General features: G+C 38.7%; 1 protein-coding gene across 1 annotated transcript in view; it reads left to right on the forward strand.

Moving 5' to 3' along the window:
* LOC137893460 (MAM domain-containing glycosylphosphatidylinositol anchor protein 1) overlaps window positions 1-21355 on the forward strand; it is a 108035-nt gene extending 86680 nt beyond the window's left edge. The window contains exons 11-17 of the mRNA XM_068738875.1: window positions 1926-2106; window positions 2244-2267; window positions 3756-3908; window positions 4042-4203; window positions 8714-8844; window positions 17265-17382; window positions 21270-21355. Coding sequence (XP_068594976.1) covers window positions 1926-2106; window positions 2244-2267; window positions 3756-3908; window positions 4042-4203; window positions 8714-8844; window positions 17265-17382; window positions 21270-21355 — 855 coding nt within the window. The remainder of the gene's footprint in view (window positions 1-1925; window positions 2107-2243; window positions 2268-3755; window positions 3909-4041; window positions 4204-8713; window positions 8845-17264; window positions 17383-21269) is intronic.
* The last annotated feature ends 1338 nt before the right edge of the window (window positions 21356-22693 follow it).

Genomic DNA, 22693 nt, shown 5'->3' on the forward strand with positions numbered 1-22693 from the left:
CTGAAGCTCTGACTCCTCGGTGTTATTAACGTATCTCCCTTTGCTAACACAGTCTATGCATTTTTCATAAGGGCAGTTTTCTTCCCGCTATATTTCATATAATTATGCATATGCTGTATGAGCAGAGTAAATGTTTATCCAGATGAATCGTAATATAGGTCGGTGTTAGAGGGGACAGAATAAATACATTAATACAGTGGACCAAAACAATTTTTGGCAGCCACCCATTGTGCAAGTTATCCTACTTAAAACAATGAGAGAGGCCTGTAAATTTCATCACAGGTACGCTCCAACTGCGCGAGACAGAATGTTAAAAAATACAAAATAAAGGAAATGAAATTGTATGAATTTTCCCACCGCCGAGGCAAGGCAGAGGCTCCACTTTATATTTAACTTTATGTAGTCAGTTATGTTGAAAAAAATGTGGGAATACCCATGCAATCAATTTAAAATGGAACCCTATGGAGAAGGAAATGTGCATGTAGTTTATAATATCTTTCTTAAATTATGAGATGCACTCATCCAAAATTCAAACATTGCAGTCCAATAAATAAAATAAATACATTTGAGTTGAAGAATTATGGCTGTTCTACTGTGCTCTATCATTACTCTACATCTTTGCATGCTTGCTGACTGAGTCGGACTGGGAATGTTTTATTTGTTCAAATTTGGTATATCCTGGTGCACAGCTGTGTCTATAAATCAGTAAAACTGTTCTATGTACTATTCATTAAGCTTCTTTGGATCTTTCATGAAAAACTGTCATATATGTTTTGTTGCAATCCAAGTGATCAAACAACAAGGGAATTTATATAAATGTACACTCGTGGTGAATATGGAGTGCAGAGACTTTTAAGTACTTTGATTGCTCACTATGTTCTACAGACATTCACACACACACACAGACATAAAATAACACACTCACTCACATATGCATAAAACACTTCTGCTGCATGCATCGCCTGATAATAGAATGCTGTGGGTGTGCTAAGGTGTTATGGTGGAGTGGTTGACCTAATGCATTACATTCAGCTCACTGCCAGGTCTTTAAGTAGCTGGGATTAGGGGCAGATACACAGCTAATGGATCCTTCTGTATGTGGGTGGAATAACACATCAAAAGGTGTATTAAAAGTAGTGCTCACAAAAACACCTCTGATTTAACTTTAAAAAAAAAAGACAAGACAGCTGTACTGGATAAAATCTTAGCCACTTTTAATGTTTTGTTGATGATCAACCAACATATTTAATAGAGATTGGGATATTACTTTGGTAGGTTATGTAATATTTTATTGTAAATCATTGAATAGGGAAAGTGAAGGTAGTGTGTGTTCAGTTTGAATAATTAAAATGATATTTATTGAGTGGTGCAAATCATAAGTAAGCTGCATTAACGCTAGAATAAAAAGGTGTTGTTTTTGAGAGCAGGCAACATGCCATGATTCTTTCGACAGCCGTTTCAATTTGCGGTTTGGAGAATGATCAAATCCTAAAACAAATTATATTATGATATAGCGTGGCCTTGTTTGTCTATTATGTTATCTATTAGTCTATTATAAGTGCTGTTGTAGTAAAAACCCTCCAGATGTGAATAAGCTGAAGTTTTGACTTGCACTTACTAACAGTCTTAACATCTGGGCATCTCAACATGAACTGGTAAATCTGAGGGAAAGGTTGTGTAATACAAGTAGGGGAGGGAATAAAAAAAAGATGAGAGGCATGCCTGACGACAGACAGTGAGCCTCCACATGCGCCACTCACTGTTTTTCTGCCTCTCAGTCAAATGTGCAGCATTTGTCACCTTTTTTTTTAAATGCTAATTTGTGCGTATACATCTTAACATTCCCAGTTTGTACTTATATGTTTGTGTGTGTGTGTGTGTGTGTGTGTGTGTCTCTGTGTGTGTCTTTGCCTGTCCAAATCCAGAATAAGCAAAGCCTGCTGTCGAAACAAATAGACCTGAAGGGTAAAGAGCCAGAGAAGGGCGTGTTGCTGTCCCACACCATATCAGACTTAAGGATCCCTCTGCCCTACGAGGTCCGACTGGCCCCCATCACCACCTACAGCACTGGGGACTACATCAGTCGAATCATACAGTACTCAGAACGTGAGTTTAATAAAACAACAATAAAACATTCTGAATAAAGTACGATTAATATCAATATATGTTTTGTTTTGTTTATGTCTTTAAAAAAATGTAAACAAGTTGACATCTGAGTGTTAATCATCACTCCTTTCTTCCAGCCTACACCTACCCAAGGCCTTCAGGTAAGACTTACAGCCGTCCTCTGGCGTCTTACTTTGTCGAGCTTGTGGTTCGAGTCCTGATTGATGACAAGGCGGTGAAGTTAGGAAGAGGGTTGCATTTCAGCACTAGCTAATTTGTCGAAGGTCAAACGTGTTCAAGGTAAAGATTGCCTTGCCACACCCAAGCTTTGCTCGATACCCAAACAGGATAACAGTGAGATTTAAGAGAGCAACAGTTGTGAATGATGGTTCAAAATATTACAAGTATAAGTCGTAAATTAATATCCATCTCTCTGTTACCTTTTGCCCTAACCCTCCTTTACCCTGCCGCTCATCCTCTCGCTTGCCGTCACCCTTTCTATCGCAGCCAGTTGCATCTCGTCTATTTTCTTCAATAAGAGATACGCAGCAATTTTCTGGCAGGAGCGGCAGTTGGCTCCGCCAGGGTGAGACAATTAAAACAACAGCAGATTGGAACAGACTGCGAGAACAACAGTGCAAATTGAAAGCAGCGCATGTAGCGGAGCATTGTGTGAATAGTAATAGAGTGGCTTGCTGCAAGAAGCACAAAAGCCATTCTCATGGGGCGCATGAGCCACATGCATCTGTAGCAGGCTTTGTGAGCATCCAGGAAGACTCGACACTGAATTTGACAGCTTGGGTGTCTCCATAACTCTTGTGCTCGCCTGCTTGGATTTTCATTTGTTCAGTGAACCTGTGATATTTGCCAAAACGTCCAGATGGGCTAATGAAGGTGACACAACTGTAGAGGGAAGACTTAACAAGAGGCGTTAGCATCAAAGATACTGACAATGCCCTCACAAAGACATTTTAATGAATGTTTATCATGACCTAGAACTCAATTCTGGATTCTTCCCCCAGCTTTGTTGTGGCAGGCAAGTAAAATAAGTATGTTGGGAAATATGCTGTCCACAATAATGCATTTATTGACATAAGACTCAAAATAGCTTTTACTAAGAGCCGCCTTCCGTACACTTCCCCGACTAACACGTGCATCTCGCTCTCTCTCTCTCTTCAAATTGTTAAACTTTTGACAGTGGCGTTTTGTAGGTTACTGTTTTGTTTTCGAGCGCTGACGTGGCATCACCGACTTATAGTTTACTTGACTCTAAATTGTGTGTGTGGGGGAGGCAAATATCACACAGTGCATTGTATGTGAAATGCACCTGTAGTTTCACTTTGTAATCCCTGCCTCCTACATTATGCCGATCACTTTGTCAGTAATTGGCTGTCTGTTGTTCTGTTGTTCTTATTCATAATACATTTAGCTGATATTATTATTCAGCTTCTTTGCTGCCATGAATTTCCTGGGTGGTTAATTGTTTTCATAATACCTCGGCTCACCTTTACTTTGTGTCACCAGTTGGACCATTCATCTAATGTGTTTTTCTTGCTTGTTTTTCTGTCTCTCTCTCTCTCTCTCTCTCTCTCTCCCTCCGTCCCTCCCACACACATACACACACACACACACACACACACACACCACAGATCATGTTTGCGGCTTTGAAGATGATCGGATCTGCGGTTTCTCTCAGGACCGGAGTGATGTTTTTGATTGGACGAGGCAGAATCACCTGACGCAGAATCCCAAGCGGTCTGCCAATACCGGCCCTGAAACTGACCGCAGCGGAACAAAGGAGGGTGAGACAACTGTTGAATATTGTTAAGTTGAGATTCAGCTGTTTGCATTGTGGTGTAACAGAATATATAACAAACCAAAAATCAGAACCAAATAATTCAGTCGAATCTGTCTCGCATGTCTTTCTGGTTTCAGGGTATTACATGTACATTGAGGCATCACGGCCCCGTGTTCAAGGGGACAAGGCTCGTCTACTTTCACCACTTTTTAATGTGACCTCAGTCAGGGGTCCCAAGGGGTCCGGCAGAGTCCCATACTGTGTCTCCTTCTACTACCACATGAAGGGCAAACATATTGGTGAGTGCAATAGCAGAGTTTGATGCTCACGAGCACACACACACCTTGTCTAACAGATGGAAGCGTCCTTAGGAACAGTGACATGTAGCACATGTTGAGACTATGTTCACACTGATATACCCATCACAGTGTACTTATCACTGGGCAACTATCAAAAGCGGAATTAGCTGACTGTACCTTGTAAAACTTGACAGACATAACCATCGTTGTAAGTGTGTGTGAGGCTGTGTGTGTTAAGAAAAGAGGACATCACCAACAATCAGTTTCGATGCCGGAGTGTTTGCCTTTGTGTGTTTGGAGCTGGCTGAAGGGGGCATGTGGGTGTGTGATTTATTGTACTGGCAAGACACAATCAGTCATTTGAGGGAGCTGTTCATCATAATATGCTCTGTCACACTGGTGGAATGCATACGTCTTGTAGCCTGCACACCCACGTGCACACCATGCAGCCAAGGATTCCTACAAAAAAAACAAATATTAAAACTCGCAAGTAAATAAACGCGTTCCCACATTTATTCTCAGGGACATGCACATATGCATGCTCAACGGTGATTTATGTGTCCAAAGCACTAGCGTGCAAGCTTCAATGTAGCATTTGTTACAGTCTGACCTGCCTGTCTGCTGAGGATGCAATTGTTTATTAAGGGACACAGTGTTTCTCCACATTACTCAAATGGAGAGAATATGTCTACTTCTGATTAAAATTATAGGGCATTAGGTAGACAGTTTACTTAAAATAAATTAAAACTTAATTTAAAATGTACATTGTTTCCAAAATAATTCCTGGAAATTCATCTATTATTTTGTAATATAATAAATATACTGATCTTGCAATATAAAATGAATTGTCGTAGCTACCATTTGGTGTGGTGAGCTTTGTTTTGTTTGTTTGTTTCATTCATATGTGGTTTAACAGATGGAAGGGATGTGATAAATATATATATTCTTTATTATATCCCTTTATTCAGATCTACTAAAAAGTTTGAAAGGCTCTATCCTGCCACCTGCCCAACTCTCCAACAAAGCTTTATGAAAATCTGTTAAATACCTTTTGTGTAATCCTCCCTAAAAGTCAGACAAACAAACCAGCAGATGGAATTAAAAAATATAAGCTCATTTCTGGTGGAGGTAATGTTTGGAAAGAATATGTTTGTTTTCCTCTAATCGCTGTATATTTAATACACATTCACTTTGCTTTTTTCTTCCTCTCTCTACTCTGTTTTCCTTTTTCTTTTTTTAAATCACAATTTACAAGAGGTTATATTAATATATAGTAGATGCCATGAAGTTTGTTTAGAGGTCTTGTAGCACTGACACAAGACAAGACCACATCAGTCATACAGTGGCTCCTCACATTTAGCACATCCTGCTACCATTTAGGCCCAGCTCTGGAACACCCCCCCCCCCCCCCCCCCCTCAATTTACCATGTTGTTCCCTGAGTCTGTACCAATCTGTCATTGCTTTAATTGCCTTACCTTGGCAGATCTCACACTCCTGCCAGAGAGACACAGTGTGACTCTTAATGACCAAAAGAGACAAGATGAAGACAAGACAGAGGGTGTCGGTGAGAGGAGAGATGAGATGAGAAGAGCGAGGGGATTGGCAAACCTCTGAAATAAAGAAAAAAGAGAGTTAATGAAGTGAGTGAGTTAGGGTGGTCAGGGGGAAAAGGTTTTAAAAGGACTCTTCATGTTGAAAACCCTTAGATAGTTACACAATGTTGCAATTACACTGTCATGTCAATATAACATTTGTGAAAATCTATTCTTAGGATTCTTCAAGGTGAGGATAGGAGACTCTGTACATACTGAATGTACAGAGTCATACTGAATCTTAATTTATTCCTAATTATAAATGCAACATTTCTTTCAATGATTTAATTACTTTTTCCATATGCTACTCTTTAAGAAGGGTCTTTTTGAAACTTTAAACATTTAACATATTTTTTTCACATGTATTATTTAGACACATTTTCTTCCCTCCATGTTGAGAAGACAGTGTGATAGGGTGATTAAATAAGTGCCTTATGATGGACAAAATGTTGTGAAGTGTCCTCAACGGTGTCCTTTTAGTTGAGAAAATGTTGTTTAGGCCCTGCAGGGCAGAGCATTACATTTTCTCCATTTTTAGGATACCCATTTGTACACTTTGCCACCTTCTCTACCATAGAAGGCACCGCAAAGGGCACTTAACCGTGTTTTCTCCACTGGCAGGAACATTATAGTTTTGGATGAGGGTCTTCAATAAAAATAGAGGTCCAGTCCAGCAAAACCTGTCTCCACCCCCTGCTGAGGGCTGACCTGTAAGGTAGCAACAACACCCCCACCCCTGTTCAAAAAATAAATCAGCAAAGTATAAAACAGTTTTGTTGTAACATGTTTTTTGGGTTAACTAATTAAACTGTTTGTATTTTCTAAGACTTTCGTCTGCCTATGGGTTGCTTTGGAAGAAATATAATGAACTCAAACAGGCAAAATATAATAAATTATATGCAAGAAATTCTTAATCATCACATTTGTATTGTAAATATTTATTTTCAGTCTATAATATACGGTAATAACACTGTTAAAGTGAAACTAAATGAAATCACAATAAATTATGTATTTAGTTTTTTGCAAAGAAAGAAAATCAACACTACTCTAGTTGAAAACAAAGTAGCCAGTTCATCTAAAAGTAACAAAATCTGCCTTAAATCACCTCAAATCATCATGTTACGTCTTGGTTCACTAAAATGGTAACATAAATGGTTCCCTTCTCGCAGTTACACCGTTTTTGTGGCATACGGTTAATTACTACTTGTCTGCCCTGAAGCTTCTATCAAAGTCTATAGAGCAGCTGAAATATACTGTACACATCAGGCAACGAGGAAAACCATTTATATATCATATATAATCATTTATCTGTGTCACATTGCACACATTCACAGATGCACAATATATATAGGGTGCAGCACACAGTACCCATGCACCCTGTCTTTATATTTGTTTAAGAGACTGGTGGCTGGTTAATATTCCAATTAGGAGCTGGCTGGGGATCGTTAAGAAGATGAATGTTTCTCTCACCCCATAGAGCCCCGTGAGAAGAAGAGAGAGGAGAGAGAGAAGGAGAGAGACTTTTTGGACCGTTTCCTCATGGCTCAAATGGCTTCAGTGTTTTTGCACAATTTAGGAAAATTGATTCTATGCCCTTTTTCAATTCGAGTTACAAATGTTTATTTGAACTAAACCCCCAAAAAATCAGGTGGTAGTCGAGTCTGCACCGTAGGTTAAGAAAAAAAGCCATTTTAAAGGGGGATTTATCACCAAGTTTCCTCTTAGATCTTGTAACTTCTCTCAGCTTCCTGCGCAACTTTCTCTTTTCTTCATAATGATTGCTTTCACTTCACTTTGTTTATGCCGATATAAAAATAAAACATCCTGTGGACTGTCAGTCCAAGGAGCTTTACAGGTTTTCACAAATTTCACTCACACACAAACATAAATGAGCTATTCGCAGTAGTATATTAAAATGCAATTTGTTTTCCAATTCCTTTATAATTTATGACAGGTGATGTGAAATATGTGGCCCTGAATGCAACTCCAGTATTAAACTACACTCTGTTGTTTTATTTTGTATTTAATCATCATTGAAGAACACTACTGTAATACTACTGCTCAAATAGACTGCACATAAGTAGCACATTTCTACCATTTGCATACAGTGGCTAGCAAGCAAGGCAAGGTTCCGCCTGCTCATCTGGGCTGGATCTACATCTACCTGCAATAATACCATTAAAGAATAGTGATACAATAGAAATTATTGAAAATATGCTTTAACGAAGATACACCAAACTTATTTCCTTCCATTTTCTGGAATAAGTATGACTTTTGTGCCAAAGGATGCTGATGCAGTTGGAATAATTCAATTTATGCTGATCTGGATTGATCATAGGACCTCACAGCAAAAACGAACTCGCTAAAGTTAAGAATGTAAGACAAAGAAAACATGGATTATGCATACCGTCAGTCCTCCTGCAGAGCATGATTGAAACTTCTGTGATTTTTGCCCATTGGTTTTTGAGAGTGTGGATAGACAAAACTCCAATAGGATCTGACAAATATCCCCATAAAACCCCTTTGGCAGGGGCATAATGGAAAGGGCAACTTGAAGGTTGCCTTGTCAGTGCAGCTCTGGACATCTGTCAAAAGGCTGAACAGGATGTGTGTGTGTGTGTGTGTTTATTACATTTAAAACAAAAAACAAAACCTTAGAGCATGTCACTGTAACACTGTGAATTGGAATCAGTTTAACAGTACACATCTATCACAGTCTATTTTTTCAGTATGTTTGCTACATTTATTCATTCATGTATGCCACTTTCAATCCTAAAACATGATTCAATGGAATTGTGGTCGATTAAACAAAGTATTCACCCTTTGCATATTGTCAGTCCATTGACTAATTTCTAATGATATGTACTGTCTCTGTGTGGCCGTATGTGTGGATGCATGTGTCTTTTACTTTTCACAGGCACACTCAATGTGCTTTTGAGAGTGAGAAGTATTGCCTCTGTGGATTCGTTGGTTTGGATGAAGTCTGGTCATCAGGGCCCAGACTGGAAGAAAGCATTCTTTGACATCAGTCCCAGCGGACCCTTCCAGGTAAATGCTTGGTGATTGCTTTTCCTTCCAACTAAATAAGCAGCAAAAATAAGAGCAAACAGCAGTGAATATATTGTGTTCTTAAACCAGCAGTGTAATGGCACACTATAGTGTTTCCTGGCATTGTAGAAAAACATGAATACAGCAGAGCAGATTATGTAACCTAAACACCCCGTAAGGTGCAATACGAAGCTGAGCTGTGTTGTGTAACTTTACCTAAAGGTGTGATCTGGTCATCTGTGGAGAGCCAAACATGTTCATGTAATGTGCTCTGTACTGTTTGTTTGATGTCAAAATAATCGAGGTTCTGAATTGAATTCAGCCTCCAGCACTTTCCTCTTGAGGCTTCATTTCTTCCATGTGCCACCACTAGTGTCAGGCCTGATTTGACTTTTTCTACGAGAAGAACAAAATGAATTTCATGCCACCGTGCTCACCGTATTCAGAATTTCCTCATCTCTATGACCTGGATTCCGATAAAAGACTGAAGACGAGACAAATACTGATGAAAAAAGAGTTGTGCTTGGAATTAATAATGATTTTTTTAATGAAAATTCTCCATATTGATATTCTCTGGTTCTCTGGAGCTCTATATATCATTATATTTACATTTGAACTCAAACATACTCAGTCAACGCTCACACACACATGTCCGTCCTGTATAGTTTGCACCATCCTAGCTGCAGCAAAACGACAAATGCAAGTTCTCACAGAATTCGGCAACTGGAATCAATATAGCATCACATTATTCATCAAACCAAACAAAATTGTTTTATTATAGTTTTAATAAACTCACTGAAAAACAGATAATTTTAAATAAAAATGTGTGGACTGCTTTTTCTATGTTTTAAATAAATGCAGGTGCAGCATTTTACCATTTTAGTACTGAGAGAAGTATTGATAAATGAGAGCCTTTGAGTGAACATTCAGCTCATTTTCTGCTGAATGTCAGCAGCAACCATATCCACACAGTAACCAGAGGATTATTCGCTTCATCGAGAATGTGCTGATCTCAGAGTGGAAAGCAAGGTTTCACTCCAGTATGAATTATTCAGGAGCATGCATATGTACTGGGGCTCCCCACTGCCAAAGGAAACAAGGAATGTACATGTGTCGTTAGCAATCTTCTGTAGTTGAGACATATTAATGCACATATTGACGTTATGAAAGGGCATCAACCACATAAGAGAACATTTAAGCACACTTGAATCCAGTGCTTAATTTGTAAAGCAGCAGGTCCAGAGACTAAGAGTGGCTTTTACCTGTGATGTCATAAACCCATAGCGCTGGGAGCATGTTGGGCAATGCGTACTGTATGTCAATTATGTATGTGAAGCTGAAAGGAGAAATTAAACTACTGTTTAGTCGATCCCTGTGCACATGTTTAAAGTTCAGTTCAACATGGCTCCTGCTTTCACTTCTCTCTGAGACCTAATACAATGGGAGAAAATCGACAGCACACTCACACCCTCGCAATGTTGTAGCAGAATTATTCACTTTCCTTCCTTTAGGCACCAAACAGCATTAGATGTTTTCCAACATGCCCTACTGGTATACAGTATTGAGTTGTAGCATGAGTTGTCACCATCATCATACTTATCATCATTCTCATAATCAATAATCCACACTCACATACACCATGTGATCAAGAACGTGTTGGCAACTTCTGTGTTTAGAGGCAATGTTTTTTATATTTGTGCTGCTGCTATCAATCTCTACCCGAGAATATACTGTGTGTCCTTCCTATCATTCTCATGCCAGTGGCGGCTGCAGGTTTTTCAAAGAGGAAAATCTCATTGAACTAATGAAATTATATTAAGTTTTAACAAGTAAATGCTATGAATGTGCTTCATTTTCAGATCATTTACAAGAAATGAACAATGTAAATGCCAAGAAATGGGTTGTAGTTTGTCTTTCGACTTCACTTTGCATTGACTGAGCTCCCAATGGTGTATATCCCAAAATAGCTGTCAATCAAAGAGAAATTGATTCTGCCTCATCCCTATGGCCAATATATGGCTATTTAGAAATTAAAACCCTCCTAAGTTTTGCTCAATTCCCTGTCATATTTGATTTGTCTTTAAAAGGATATTCACGAATAACACACCCTTCAAACATGATTAACGTGAATATAAACCTTTTAAATGTATTTTTCATGTTTAGAATGATGTCCATCCTTCCCTAGTTTGAGCTGCGTAATATTTTTTATTTAATTTCACCAGAAGTTAAACATTTTATTGCACTGTGCACATTCAATAAGCAGTGAAATGAAATGATCTCACAGCTGCAACAGTAGAATTGTCTGTGTTTGAGGACTGGCTGTTGACAAATTGTCCTTTTGACAGTCGCGTGTGTCAGCTGTTCCCTGCTGGGATGAGTGTGAGTTCACTTGATGACTCAATCCTTCGAGAGACTGGACATGAGACTCACTTATTTGCAGCGGCCCGATGCTCACACATCGAACGTAATATAATTCTTGTGCCGTACTTGTTTTCACAAGCCTTTCCACACTTACTGTATCTAATCACGAGTGTCTGTACATGTGAGGCTGCACCTCAGGAAGCTTAAATCCAAACAAAGAGGGAAAGCAAGTTGATGGTTATTTTGTTTGCATGCCTCTCTCCTCTTCACTTTCTCTTTTGTAGCTTTCTTTCCAGCCCATGTTGGAACAGGCAGGCCCTTTGAGTCAATTCCTGCAATTCCACTTCAACTCTAAAGGCTGAAGACTAATAGCACTCAAATCAACGCACTCATTATAGAATCTTCTCCTAACCAAACTGCTCATAGACCCACTCTCTCTACATAGATTTGCATTATTACTACACGTAAAGATGGTTAGGTGTGTAAACATTGTCTGAGATTCAGTCACAGGCACCACTACAGTCAAACTCTTTTTTTAAGCATGCACACACACACCATCTCCTATCCCCCACAGCAATTAGCTATGACAGGTCAATTAACAGCCTTATTTATGAGCAGGGGATGCCTCCTAGTTGTAGCTGTAATGATTCCAGATACTCTGCACGTGCATGAGGGAAATAGAATCCATGATGAATGTGGGCTGAAAGCCTTGGCTGTGGGCTGCGCTTGCTCTTCATTAACTATGCCTCTGAAACACCATGTTTCTTTCACCATTAAAGGGAGAACTATGTCTGGAACAGTTGGCGTACTGAATGTTTAGCTTTCCTCTGTGATGTCAGACAGCGTAGAACTTACAGGACTCCAGGGTGTGACCAGGAATTTGTAAAATGGGCCTAGCATCAGCTTTGTTCATAAAAGCAAGCTGTCATTCAGCTTAAAGTATCCATGCAACATTTACATGATTTCCTAATTCAGTTGAATATCCATAGAGTTGCTTTCGAAGATAGTGTTTTTCTGAGTGGAGGAGCAACTGCATGCAGTTGATTTTATTTTATTTCTGCTTCATATTGAGAGTATGTCCATGGAGAAACACAAGCTTTCTAGTGCAGTGCACAGCTCGCTGCCTGCTTACACTGAAGGTCTTTGAGGTGCTGCCACTCGTCTCTGCATTTCCCCTTTCTTTATGCTCCATCCAGCAAAAGTAATAGTCCTTGCGAACAGCCTCCCGTCCTGCCTTTCAGAAAGAACCGCAGCCTAGCTGTTTGCTTGCAAGGCTTTAATTGTAAACAGTGGTGTAGTCAAGTAGTAAAGAAGCATTAGAATTTAGATTGTGTCCTGCCCGTTAGCCATAATTACTGCATAATGCCTGTGTATGATTCAATTGTAAATTGATGGAATGTGAGCTGCCACTTCCGTAACTTCCCTGCTCTTGACTCAGTCCCATTGCGTCTCCAGTGAAAATGTCATGTTTGAGCTCCCGAACGCATTGAAAAAAGAAACCCACTATTACATTGTCAATCAGGGTATCTGTCTTCCATGTAGTCACCATCTGTCTCAACTCAACAAGCTTGCAATTACATTCCTGTCTAAAATTAAAAATAATTAGAGCGAACAGGTTTTGTTGCTTTGACATATTTATAAACAACAATTAACATGTATACATACAATCAATGCAAAAAAAAAAAGGACTAACATGTTGTACTACGGTAGATTATGTGTGTACCCACTCGCTCCTCTGTGGATTATCCAGAGGCCATCTGTGTTCCTCGCAGTGATTTGGTGTCTAGGGGCTTGTTGGAAACCAGGCCAACCCACATTTGTGTCTATAATATTGCACCAAGACTGTTCTGGACCAATATTTCAAAACTGGCTTCATACATTTCTTGCCCCCCTGCTCTCTCTCTCTCACACACACACAGCATTTATCTCGTGGTTGTATCCCCTCTGGTATGTGGACAGCACATCAATGGGAACATTAAAGGTTACAAGGCTCAGAAAAAAGACACACTCACAACTCTAACCTGACACTTTATTGTACACGCTTTGATCCCACAGTCACACACACTCACACTCATATACAATCAGTGTGACACACTGCTATGACAAGAATCAAAAAATGAGGAGAAATCTACTCATAATTGCTTTGTGAAGCGATTTTGTGTCGTACTCTTCTGAAACTTCTTGCTGTTAAGTCGATAAATGTTATTAAATATCGGGGACATTTGAAATATACACAGCCTTATGTCCCATTACACAGATTTAACATTTTCATGACCCTTACAGTTCAGAGTTTTCTTGTTATCTAAATGTCAGTTGTGGTTTCATTACTTCTTTCGAGTGTTAACTATTTTTGAAAGTTTTTTTTTTACTAAAAAGCATTGTTCAATGCTGAATTTGTCCTTCACACAGTCTGGATTACCAACATGCTTCTCAGCCAAATGGTTAATCTCTATTCCAAAAGAACACAGCATACATGTCTCAAAGTAAACTCCTTAATCCACTGACAAAACCTCTCAGTCAGGAAGCAAGTAATGTCAGTCTGGACTCACTGAATAACAACAAAGAGCAAAACAGAAATTATATTTTTATCATGTTATATTTAAAGTTCAAATATTTTTTTTCCCAGATCGGTACTTCATTAAAGAATAAGAACCGTCTATTTTTTTGGTTGCACTAAATTATTGTATTTTGTATTGTATAGTCGCTGTGGCAAGAATGAAGATAAATAATAGTGATTAACAGTACCTGTGAAAAAATAAAAAAATTGTTGTTGAAGTCCACATGTTCATAAACATGCAGTACTTTCTGTCTTTGCTGACAATGCATCATTGGAAAAGTCTTTTAGAACACCTGACCAAACCTGACATGCTTAAGGGGAACTATCTCCACGCCCTGCATTCATTATGTGTTCGTAATTGAAAAATGGGTAGGATAAATTTAGTTTAGTGGATTAATTTAGTGGATTATGACTAAAATGATACTTAATGGATTTTGGTAACTGTGATCATTAAATGCATTTTTTTGTTAAAAACATTTAAAGATGATTCCCAGTCGGCTGCACATAGACTTCTGCTTTGACTAATGCATGTTTTGCAAATGAAATGAAATAAATAAATAAATAACAATAATAAGTGCATTGAAAAGACCTAATTTATATAAATATTGGAAGACTGTTTCAAATATTCTAGTCATTCTCAAGGTTTATTATCTCTGAGCAGTACTGAGGACACCAAGCAGGAATGGTTATTGTGGGGGCAATGTGAAAAGGCTAAACCTGATTTTATGAGCCTCTCCACAAGTAAACAGATATTATCATTATTTTGAGTCCCTGCGTTGCAGGATATTGCATTGCTTTGTTCTGTGTCAATCGGCTTGATATCTGAGGAAATAATGCCCCGCTCGGTGGCTTGATATCACGGTAGCTTCAAAGATATGCTTATCAAGGCCAAGTATTTTTCTCTTGGCTTCCTTCCCCCAATTGTATGTATGTATCATAATTATATACCCATCTGGCACCTTTGCTTTGACTTGTTTATTTCAGACATGTTTACAGGTGCTCAGAGTTAGGCATAGGTATTGTCAGCATGTATGTATGTATGTGTTGCTTATATGGATCATTTAGTGTTCTATTCTGGCTCTATTGGCGATGCTAATTTACCAGAAAGAAGATGGTTAAATACAGTGAAGAAACTGCAATGTAGCATAATTTATGTAATGCAATCCAGTTGACCACAGACCTTTGACTAATTAGCCTCCTCCTCCGAACCACTGAATTTCCTTCACAGGTACCCTCTAGGAAAAATCAAATAATCCTTTTGTACAAATGAGCCAAGCAGCTAAACACAACCAGCCTCTGCTGCTGTGCTTTGTTTTTGTTTTTTTAATCCCTCCTTATCGCAGAGGCAGTTTCAAGGTTCTTCTAATAATAGTTTTCGTTGTTTTTTTTAATTCATGAAATATATGGAATTATCTCATTCTATGATTGAATTAAAAGCAAGTTTGAACACAATGGTGCTTATTTCCCTCACCTTCATAAAAGTAATAAAATTGGCTCCATTTGGAGAGAAGGACAGCATCACGCTTTCAGAGATGAACAGAAAGCTCTGTATATTATTCCCTCTTACACCACACACATTTTATTGATGGGGTTTGGGTGCGCACAGAGGACAGGGGCACTTCACCCTCTAGTGAGTCTGTATACTTTCAGCATGTGCTTTCATACTGAAATGTTGGTTTAGCTTTGAATGGGTAACACTATGCTTTTACACAACATGTTGTCGTCTTTGACCTGAAACAGCTCTGGTTTCATGTAGTGCTCCGAATGGCCATGAGCACAGATGCAGCCGTTTCTCTGGCTCATACATATATGTTCATTTGAATCACTTTTTTTTTGTTGTTTTGCTGTTGCTGTCTTATGACTCTGGGACCCTTTAAAAGACAGGGAATAATTGACCATTTTAATAGCTATTAGGAATGTGAGGACAAAAAAGGGGCAAGCTGTTCTAGGTCTTCTCAAAGTGTAAGGCTAACCCTTATTATTATTACTAGCCAAAGCCCCCTCCTTGGACAATAAATTGGAGCATTTAACACTCCAGCTAAAAACCCAGTTGTAACAATGCATTAATGAGTATCTATTTTCACAGAGACATGTCTGCAAGAAAACATCCTAAACACAGCCATGCAGGGCTGGCTGGCTGTGTGTTTGTCTTTAGAATGAATGCTGCGTAAAATGCAGGCCATTTTATTTACTGGGGGGAATTCACCACTGTCATTGTTGTGGTAATATGTACCGGTATCATCCCCAACGCCAATGCTAATGAGGCGCTGCCCTCATGTTAACAATAGACGAAACATTGCTTTCTAGTAAAATAATATAATTCTGATGTGAAAACACATTCAAGTAGTCGTAGTCCAGTCAGAACCAACAGGGAAAAAACACACACCTAAATAACAAGCTGAGCAATATAACATCTGCATTTATTTAAAAAAAAAAAAAGATAATGGATTTACTAAAGCAGAGGCATATGCCAACTGTAACATTGGTGTTATAATGATAATCATCATTATATATTATATTATAATGATAATGTTGAAATGTTAAACCTGAAAAAGTTGTACAAGTGACATCTCCTGTACACCTATTATACCCATACAATGGGTGAATAACAGGGATTCTTTGCATTGTGTGTATATATATATATTATAGAAAATTTGAGGATGCCATGTTGTAACTGATGACGTGTCAGTTATTCCACCTCAGCTCCAGAGTTTTCCACAACACATTTACAAATCTCTCTCTATGCCGACACAGATTCGTGTACACAATTACACCGTTTTTCTCACAGGAAAACCCTTAAGAGATCAAATGCTGCAGGGTTGAAATCCTCTTCATGCATCATTACTCCAGAAGCATGTTGGATATTGTATCTAACATTAAACATTTTAAAGTCACAAGGCTTGCAGGAAAAGTCAATAACTGCAGTCATGAGAGCTATTTTTGTTATTATTTCTTGGAGAAACAAACCTCTCTCTTGTATATTTCATTTCTTCCTTCGTCTTATTCCAGAGAGAATACGCTTGGTTTTTGATTAGCTTGGTGCCTTAGCACACCACCGTAATTAGGCTGTCAATCAAAGCCAGATGGCTGGTGGCTACAACTGGGAAGCTGCCCGAAACATTTGCAGAGGAGTCTCCTGTTGTTGTTTTTTTACTGTGGGTCTGCAAATTATTATGGGTTAGTACTCTACTTCTAAATAGTCAATACTTCTTAATAGTGAACAATACCTGTGTATTGTTTCTGTGGTCTTTGCTTGATATAGTGTCAGTTTAAAATCCAGTGCTATTTACTCATTTCCTGTAGTTGGTTTAAGTTCTGATTGTGTTTTGTGCCAAGATTTGTTATTCATGAAATTCAAGTCTCTTATGTGCCATGGCTTTGGCTGTTTTTGACTGAACAGTTATATATGGTATACTATATACAGTAACAGTTATATACGGTATAGTGGTATACTATATACTCACCCAGAATTCATATGCCGTTTTGTTTCTTCCCAAAACAGATTGTCTTTGAAGGAATGAGAGGACCAAGTTTTGAGGGGGATATTGCTATTGATGACGTGTCCATCACCTTAGGGAAGTGCAAGCAGGGGAACACTGTAGCCAGCGCAGGTAAGACAGGTAAGATTTTTGTTTGGAGGGAAATATAAATCCAATAAATCCTCAAATATGCATCTGTGACTAGCAGCTTCATACCCTAAGGAGCGTGAGTGTATTGAAGTTACAATGAAGTCATTTTAAAATCAATTATTTGATACCTTTTGTGGTCTTTGTCAGATGTGGATAAAGTACTTGCTTAGAAGCTGACATAAAAACTAACTTAAAAAGAGCTGTGCTGAATTTTTTTTACATGGAATTAAATGTAATTAAATTTGGCGAGAAGTTGAAGGTGTGAAGGCAAGAGAACATCACAGGTCCTCGGAATAGAGGAGATTTTGTACGTCCCTATCTTTTTGTTTACTTCTCATTTCCTCTGTATTTTTATCCTCCAAGTTTCAGCACCCCACATAAGCTGCCTCCCCCACACCCGCCTTCATCACTTTTCCTTGACCTTTTGTTTCGTATCATCTCCCATTTATTATCTCTGTATTTCTGCACCCTCTTCTTATTATTTTAACGCTTCTGTTAATTTCACTTTATAGAGAAGACGAGAACGGAAAGAAAGACAGTGTGCAGTGATCGGGATTTTGAGAAAAAAAACATACATGAGTGAAGGAGAATGTACATCATGTGATGTGTTTATCCAGCAGTGGCGACACATCAGGTTATGAACAAAACATAATAATAGTGTGCTACATATGACTAATGTATGTGGCTGTGTACTTTGCCTCAAGGGTGAACTAGAAAGAGCGACAAAGAGCGCACATCCATTTAAGCATGTGAAGCGAGCCTATTACAACTGAAAAGGTTGAGGTGTGGTGAAGAGACACGGAGTGTGAAAAGGTCAAAGACAGCGATAGTGACCAAAGGTGTGTCTGAAAGTGTGCAAAAGAAACACAGAAAGAGGAAAGAAGAATCAGAGGGAAATGTATCCAAGAGACAAAAGAAAATAATCTGACACTAAAACCTGCCAGGAGTTTTGTCGCAATGTCAGACGTGCGCACACACACACACACAAACTACATTTCTCTTGACGGCCTTCATTGTATTCGTCATGGCTAGTGACTACATTATTTGACAGTTTGATATATATATATAGTTTTAATTACAATAGCGAAACCTTCATTAGTTTATAAGCTTAACTCACTTGCTTTAATTAATAAATATGCTATTTGTCTAGCTTTAAATATTACATCGCCATCCAAGCTGCTAAATTATGTATCACATTAAATTGGCTTCCACATTTATACATCAATGCCTTAATTTTAGCCAAATACACATTATACAGGAGTATAAAGTAACCAATGATTGGTTTGTACTATTCAGGAGACACAGGGTTGGCCAGCTGGTTGGCCAAATCTAAATCTAAGCCACTAGCTCGGTTTGACTTTGGTTTGTTTCATTGTGTTAGTGGAAACGTTTGTGAAAGGAAAGGTTGAACAAATGTTACAAATGAAATATGGACATTGGAAAACGTAACATCATTCTAAGCATTATTTTAGCTATTTTACCAGCATTCATTTTCATGTAAAGTTTTATATACCATGTCACTGTTTTGACTGAAGCTGATACATACTTGTGCCTACATATTGTGAAATGTGTTCACTGCAGTTAATTTAAAAGCTACGGGCTCCATTTATAGAAATGACATTGTGACTATTACACATAGTGCCTTTATAAACATGTCTTTGTAGAGAGATAATTCCACCTATCGATATATATAGAAATGCATAGAAGGAATTGATTTGAACACAAGAATAGATAGATAGAAAGAAAGCCCTTTCCCTTTGAGAATTTGCTGCTCCGCCCTGCATCTGTGTTAGGGATGAGTGCGTGTCTCAGGACTGTTTGGATTAATAAACAGTGAGTGATATTCTTGTTGGTTGCAATAGAACTGCAGCTCAGTGAGGCAGGTGGAGATGCTTCGCTTTATGAGTGAGTGGATTAAAATGTCTGGACAATGACATACATGGAAATGTCGACAACAACACACACATACAACAACACAAAATATACTGTACTGTATTTGCCCAGAGTAATCCAATATTTTTTTTTATCATTCGTAGATATGAAGCACTTACACACTATTGCTAAAGCAGTGAGAGAGAAGAGAGATTCACTTTACTCTTTTATGACCGTGCTATACTATCGATAATGTACAATGCATATCTCTGTGTGGCAGCTGAATATGGATTAACGCTTCATTATAAATATAGTATAGGTGATATGTAATCATATTGATCTTACAATACAGTATAATACCTAGACTCAACTGCAGCTTTGAAGATTTGTACATCCAGATTTTTGCTGGATGCATATATAAAATTGAAATTATATTATTTGTAGGTTAACAAAAGGAACAAGTGTTGTGGACATCGAATTCCACACAGATTTGATGTGGCAGTTATTTATATCAATCGATGTCTGTACTGCATCTTTTAAGAGAGCATACATAACCTGCAGAATCACATGTTGGTGATACGTGTCCATTAGTCGAAGCTGCCATGGCAAATCATTCTCTTAACTAATTTCCATTCACTCTGGGATGCATTTATAATGAATTTTGTATGTCCTCATTGCTGCAAACATTTACAAACTTAATTTCTGTCTTCAGCAGAGGGGAAAAGCTCAGTTTTCCACCATTGCCAAGGTTTTATCAACTTAGGCAGTAAATAGTTACAGCTAAGGCAAAATGGCCTCTTTGTATTGTTGTTGATTACACTCCGGTCTTAATAAATCCCTGCCACTATGATTGATTTCCCTGACAGAAGCATTTAAAGCTCGCAGCCTATCTGCTGCACTATTCTTTCTTGGAGCAATTAATAATAAAAAAATGTAAAGAAATGAAAGCAAATCAAAATATTTGTGATTTGATTTCAGTTTAAATCAAAGAGATGAAAAGCCATGCAAGTACATCTCTCTCTCTCTTTGGATATGTGTGTGAGTTCCATTTGATATAATGAGGACTTTGACTGACTTTGAAGGGCAGGTGCAAAAGCATTGGGAGAGCACTGGGGGAAAAGCACCAGTTTGGTAATTGGGCAACCAGAGCAGAGGGAAAATCTTGTGACCTTGTGTTCTGCTCACAAGTGTTTGCCTCATTCTCAGGTACAAACACAGATGGGGCGCAACACGCTCTGTTGTTCTCAAACTGAAACTGAAGCGCAGAACATGAAAAGAAAGCACTCACACCTGCGCTGATCACAGCAGTGAGAGCGTGACCTATGACAGCCAAGACTGTAAGGCAGACACGGCACCCATCTGGGAGAAAACAGACTCAGCGAAATAGGAGGATTTCACAAATGCTGATTGACAGCACCCTGTCCAGTGCAACAGGGCTCGGCATGTTGGGTCAGAGGGAATATGCTGGGTTGAGTGCCCCTTTCATAACCAAGGAAAACATCCCGGTGCTATTGCAGCTCTCTGCTCAGAGGTTCTAAATTAACTTATTACAAAACCTTGTGGGGTATTTCTCAGATTGAGTAAATTCGTCTCATGCCAGTGAGTCTCTGAACTACATCATACGCCTGCTTGTGTTATAGGCCACACTCTCTTTGCTAGTCACAAGCCACACATTCCTCTGAGCTGCCTCACTAATCCTTTTCACCTTCCATACGCTGCTTCTCATACATGTGACAAGCCACTGTATATCAGCCAGACAATAAAGGCTCCTGTTTATTTCTTTGCTTTTGGCTCAGATAACTAAATATGAATCTTAAGAATTAAAGATGAGACTGTTAAAAGCCTCACAATCACTCATCATACCCGTAATTTTAAAATCTATAATAAAAATGCATCAGTTGGAGAGCGAGTTAAGAACTTGTGTATCTAGAAACCTGGTCATGAATTATCCAATAAATATCAATTTGTGTATGCTAATAAGGCAACTTTTTTTTCTGTTTCTACAGTTCTAATTGGTGGATCAAACTCACTCCCATTGGCCAGCTGGCTGACTGTTGGCCTTGCCTCCTTCCTGTCGCTGCTTCACAGATGATGAGCACTACCATGACACCACCTGTCTGTTGTAACAGACACTACCTTGATTTGCATCATGTGCTCTCTCTTTTACCTGCCTCCCCGTCTGTCCTTCCTCACTTGTCTTTTTATTCTTCATGCATCTCATTCGTCCTTCTTGCTTATGTAATCAGCAAAACGAATACTCTCTAGTTTCTCCTGCTCTGCGCACCTTTCCCAGCCATGCACTCAATATAATAACTTATACTGTATTTGAAGTGAACATACTTAATGATTTGTGACAATGATATTTTATCCATGCCAGTGTTTCACTTTGTCGTCTATTCCTCCCCTTTTCATCTACCTTCTTTATCCATACGTGGATCCAAACGTGTATTGCCACTCCCTCGAACCACAATCCCCCCCCCCCCCATGGCACCTCCTCCTTATTCCCGAGACACGCCAAAGTGTCGGACACTCTACCAAAGATGACAAAGGACCTGAGGGAATTAAACAAGGAAACGGAGAGAAAACTAAGAAGGAAGAGAGAGGGGAAGTATCCTCCTTCACAGAGCTTGTCAACCCAAGCTTTGGGACCGTGTGTACGACGGAATGACAAAAATGACAAATGAAAAACTCAATGAATGAATGAATGAACAAATGAATGGCGGGGGACGGACAGACCAGAAATGGAGGCCAAGAGTGAAGGGTGCTCCTGGTAGCAACTCTTCTCACCTGCTTGCCACAAGAGATGAACCTCAGTGCGGATTATACGTGTACATTTATCTCTCTATATATTAAATATAAAAAAAAGTTTAAACTGAAACACAAGTAGAGCAGTGAAGGACTTTACAAAGTGGAATGAAAGAAGCACAACGTTTATACAATCTCTGCTGTTCCTTCTGGTTTTATTCTTCTTATTCTGTAATGTTGCAATTTGTCCTTGATTTATTCAATGTTTTTTTTATATATATATTTTGTTGTTGTTTTGTTTACAGCATTGTAAGGGGTCAATGGTACAGGATAATAAAGTATTATATAAATATTACTAGAGGAACTGAAGATGGTTTGTGATCCACAATCTGTATTGATTGTGAGGTGATCAATGCAAGGAAGAACCCTCAACTTTTCTTCACATGTACTGAACATGCACAGATTTGTGCTGCCATCACAGCTGGGCCCTCCGCTCACCCACCCCCTCAAACAACATCTCATCTGTGAATGGCACAGAAGAGAAAAACATGGATGGTAGGTGCAGTATTTGTTTTGGTTCCCTTGCCATGAATTTCATAACCACAGACAACATGCCAGAGATGTCTGGATTGATCAGCTACAACAGAATAAATGTACAAGTGTCGAAAGAGAAGCATGTTGTGGT

The sequence above is a fragment of the Brachionichthys hirsutus genome, chromosome 1 (genome assembly GCF_040956055.1).
Source record: "Brachionichthys hirsutus isolate HB-005 chromosome 1, CSIRO-AGI_Bhir_v1, whole genome shotgun sequence".
Taxonomy (NCBI): domain Eukaryota; kingdom Metazoa; phylum Chordata; class Actinopteri; order Lophiiformes; family Brachionichthyidae; genus Brachionichthys; species Brachionichthys hirsutus.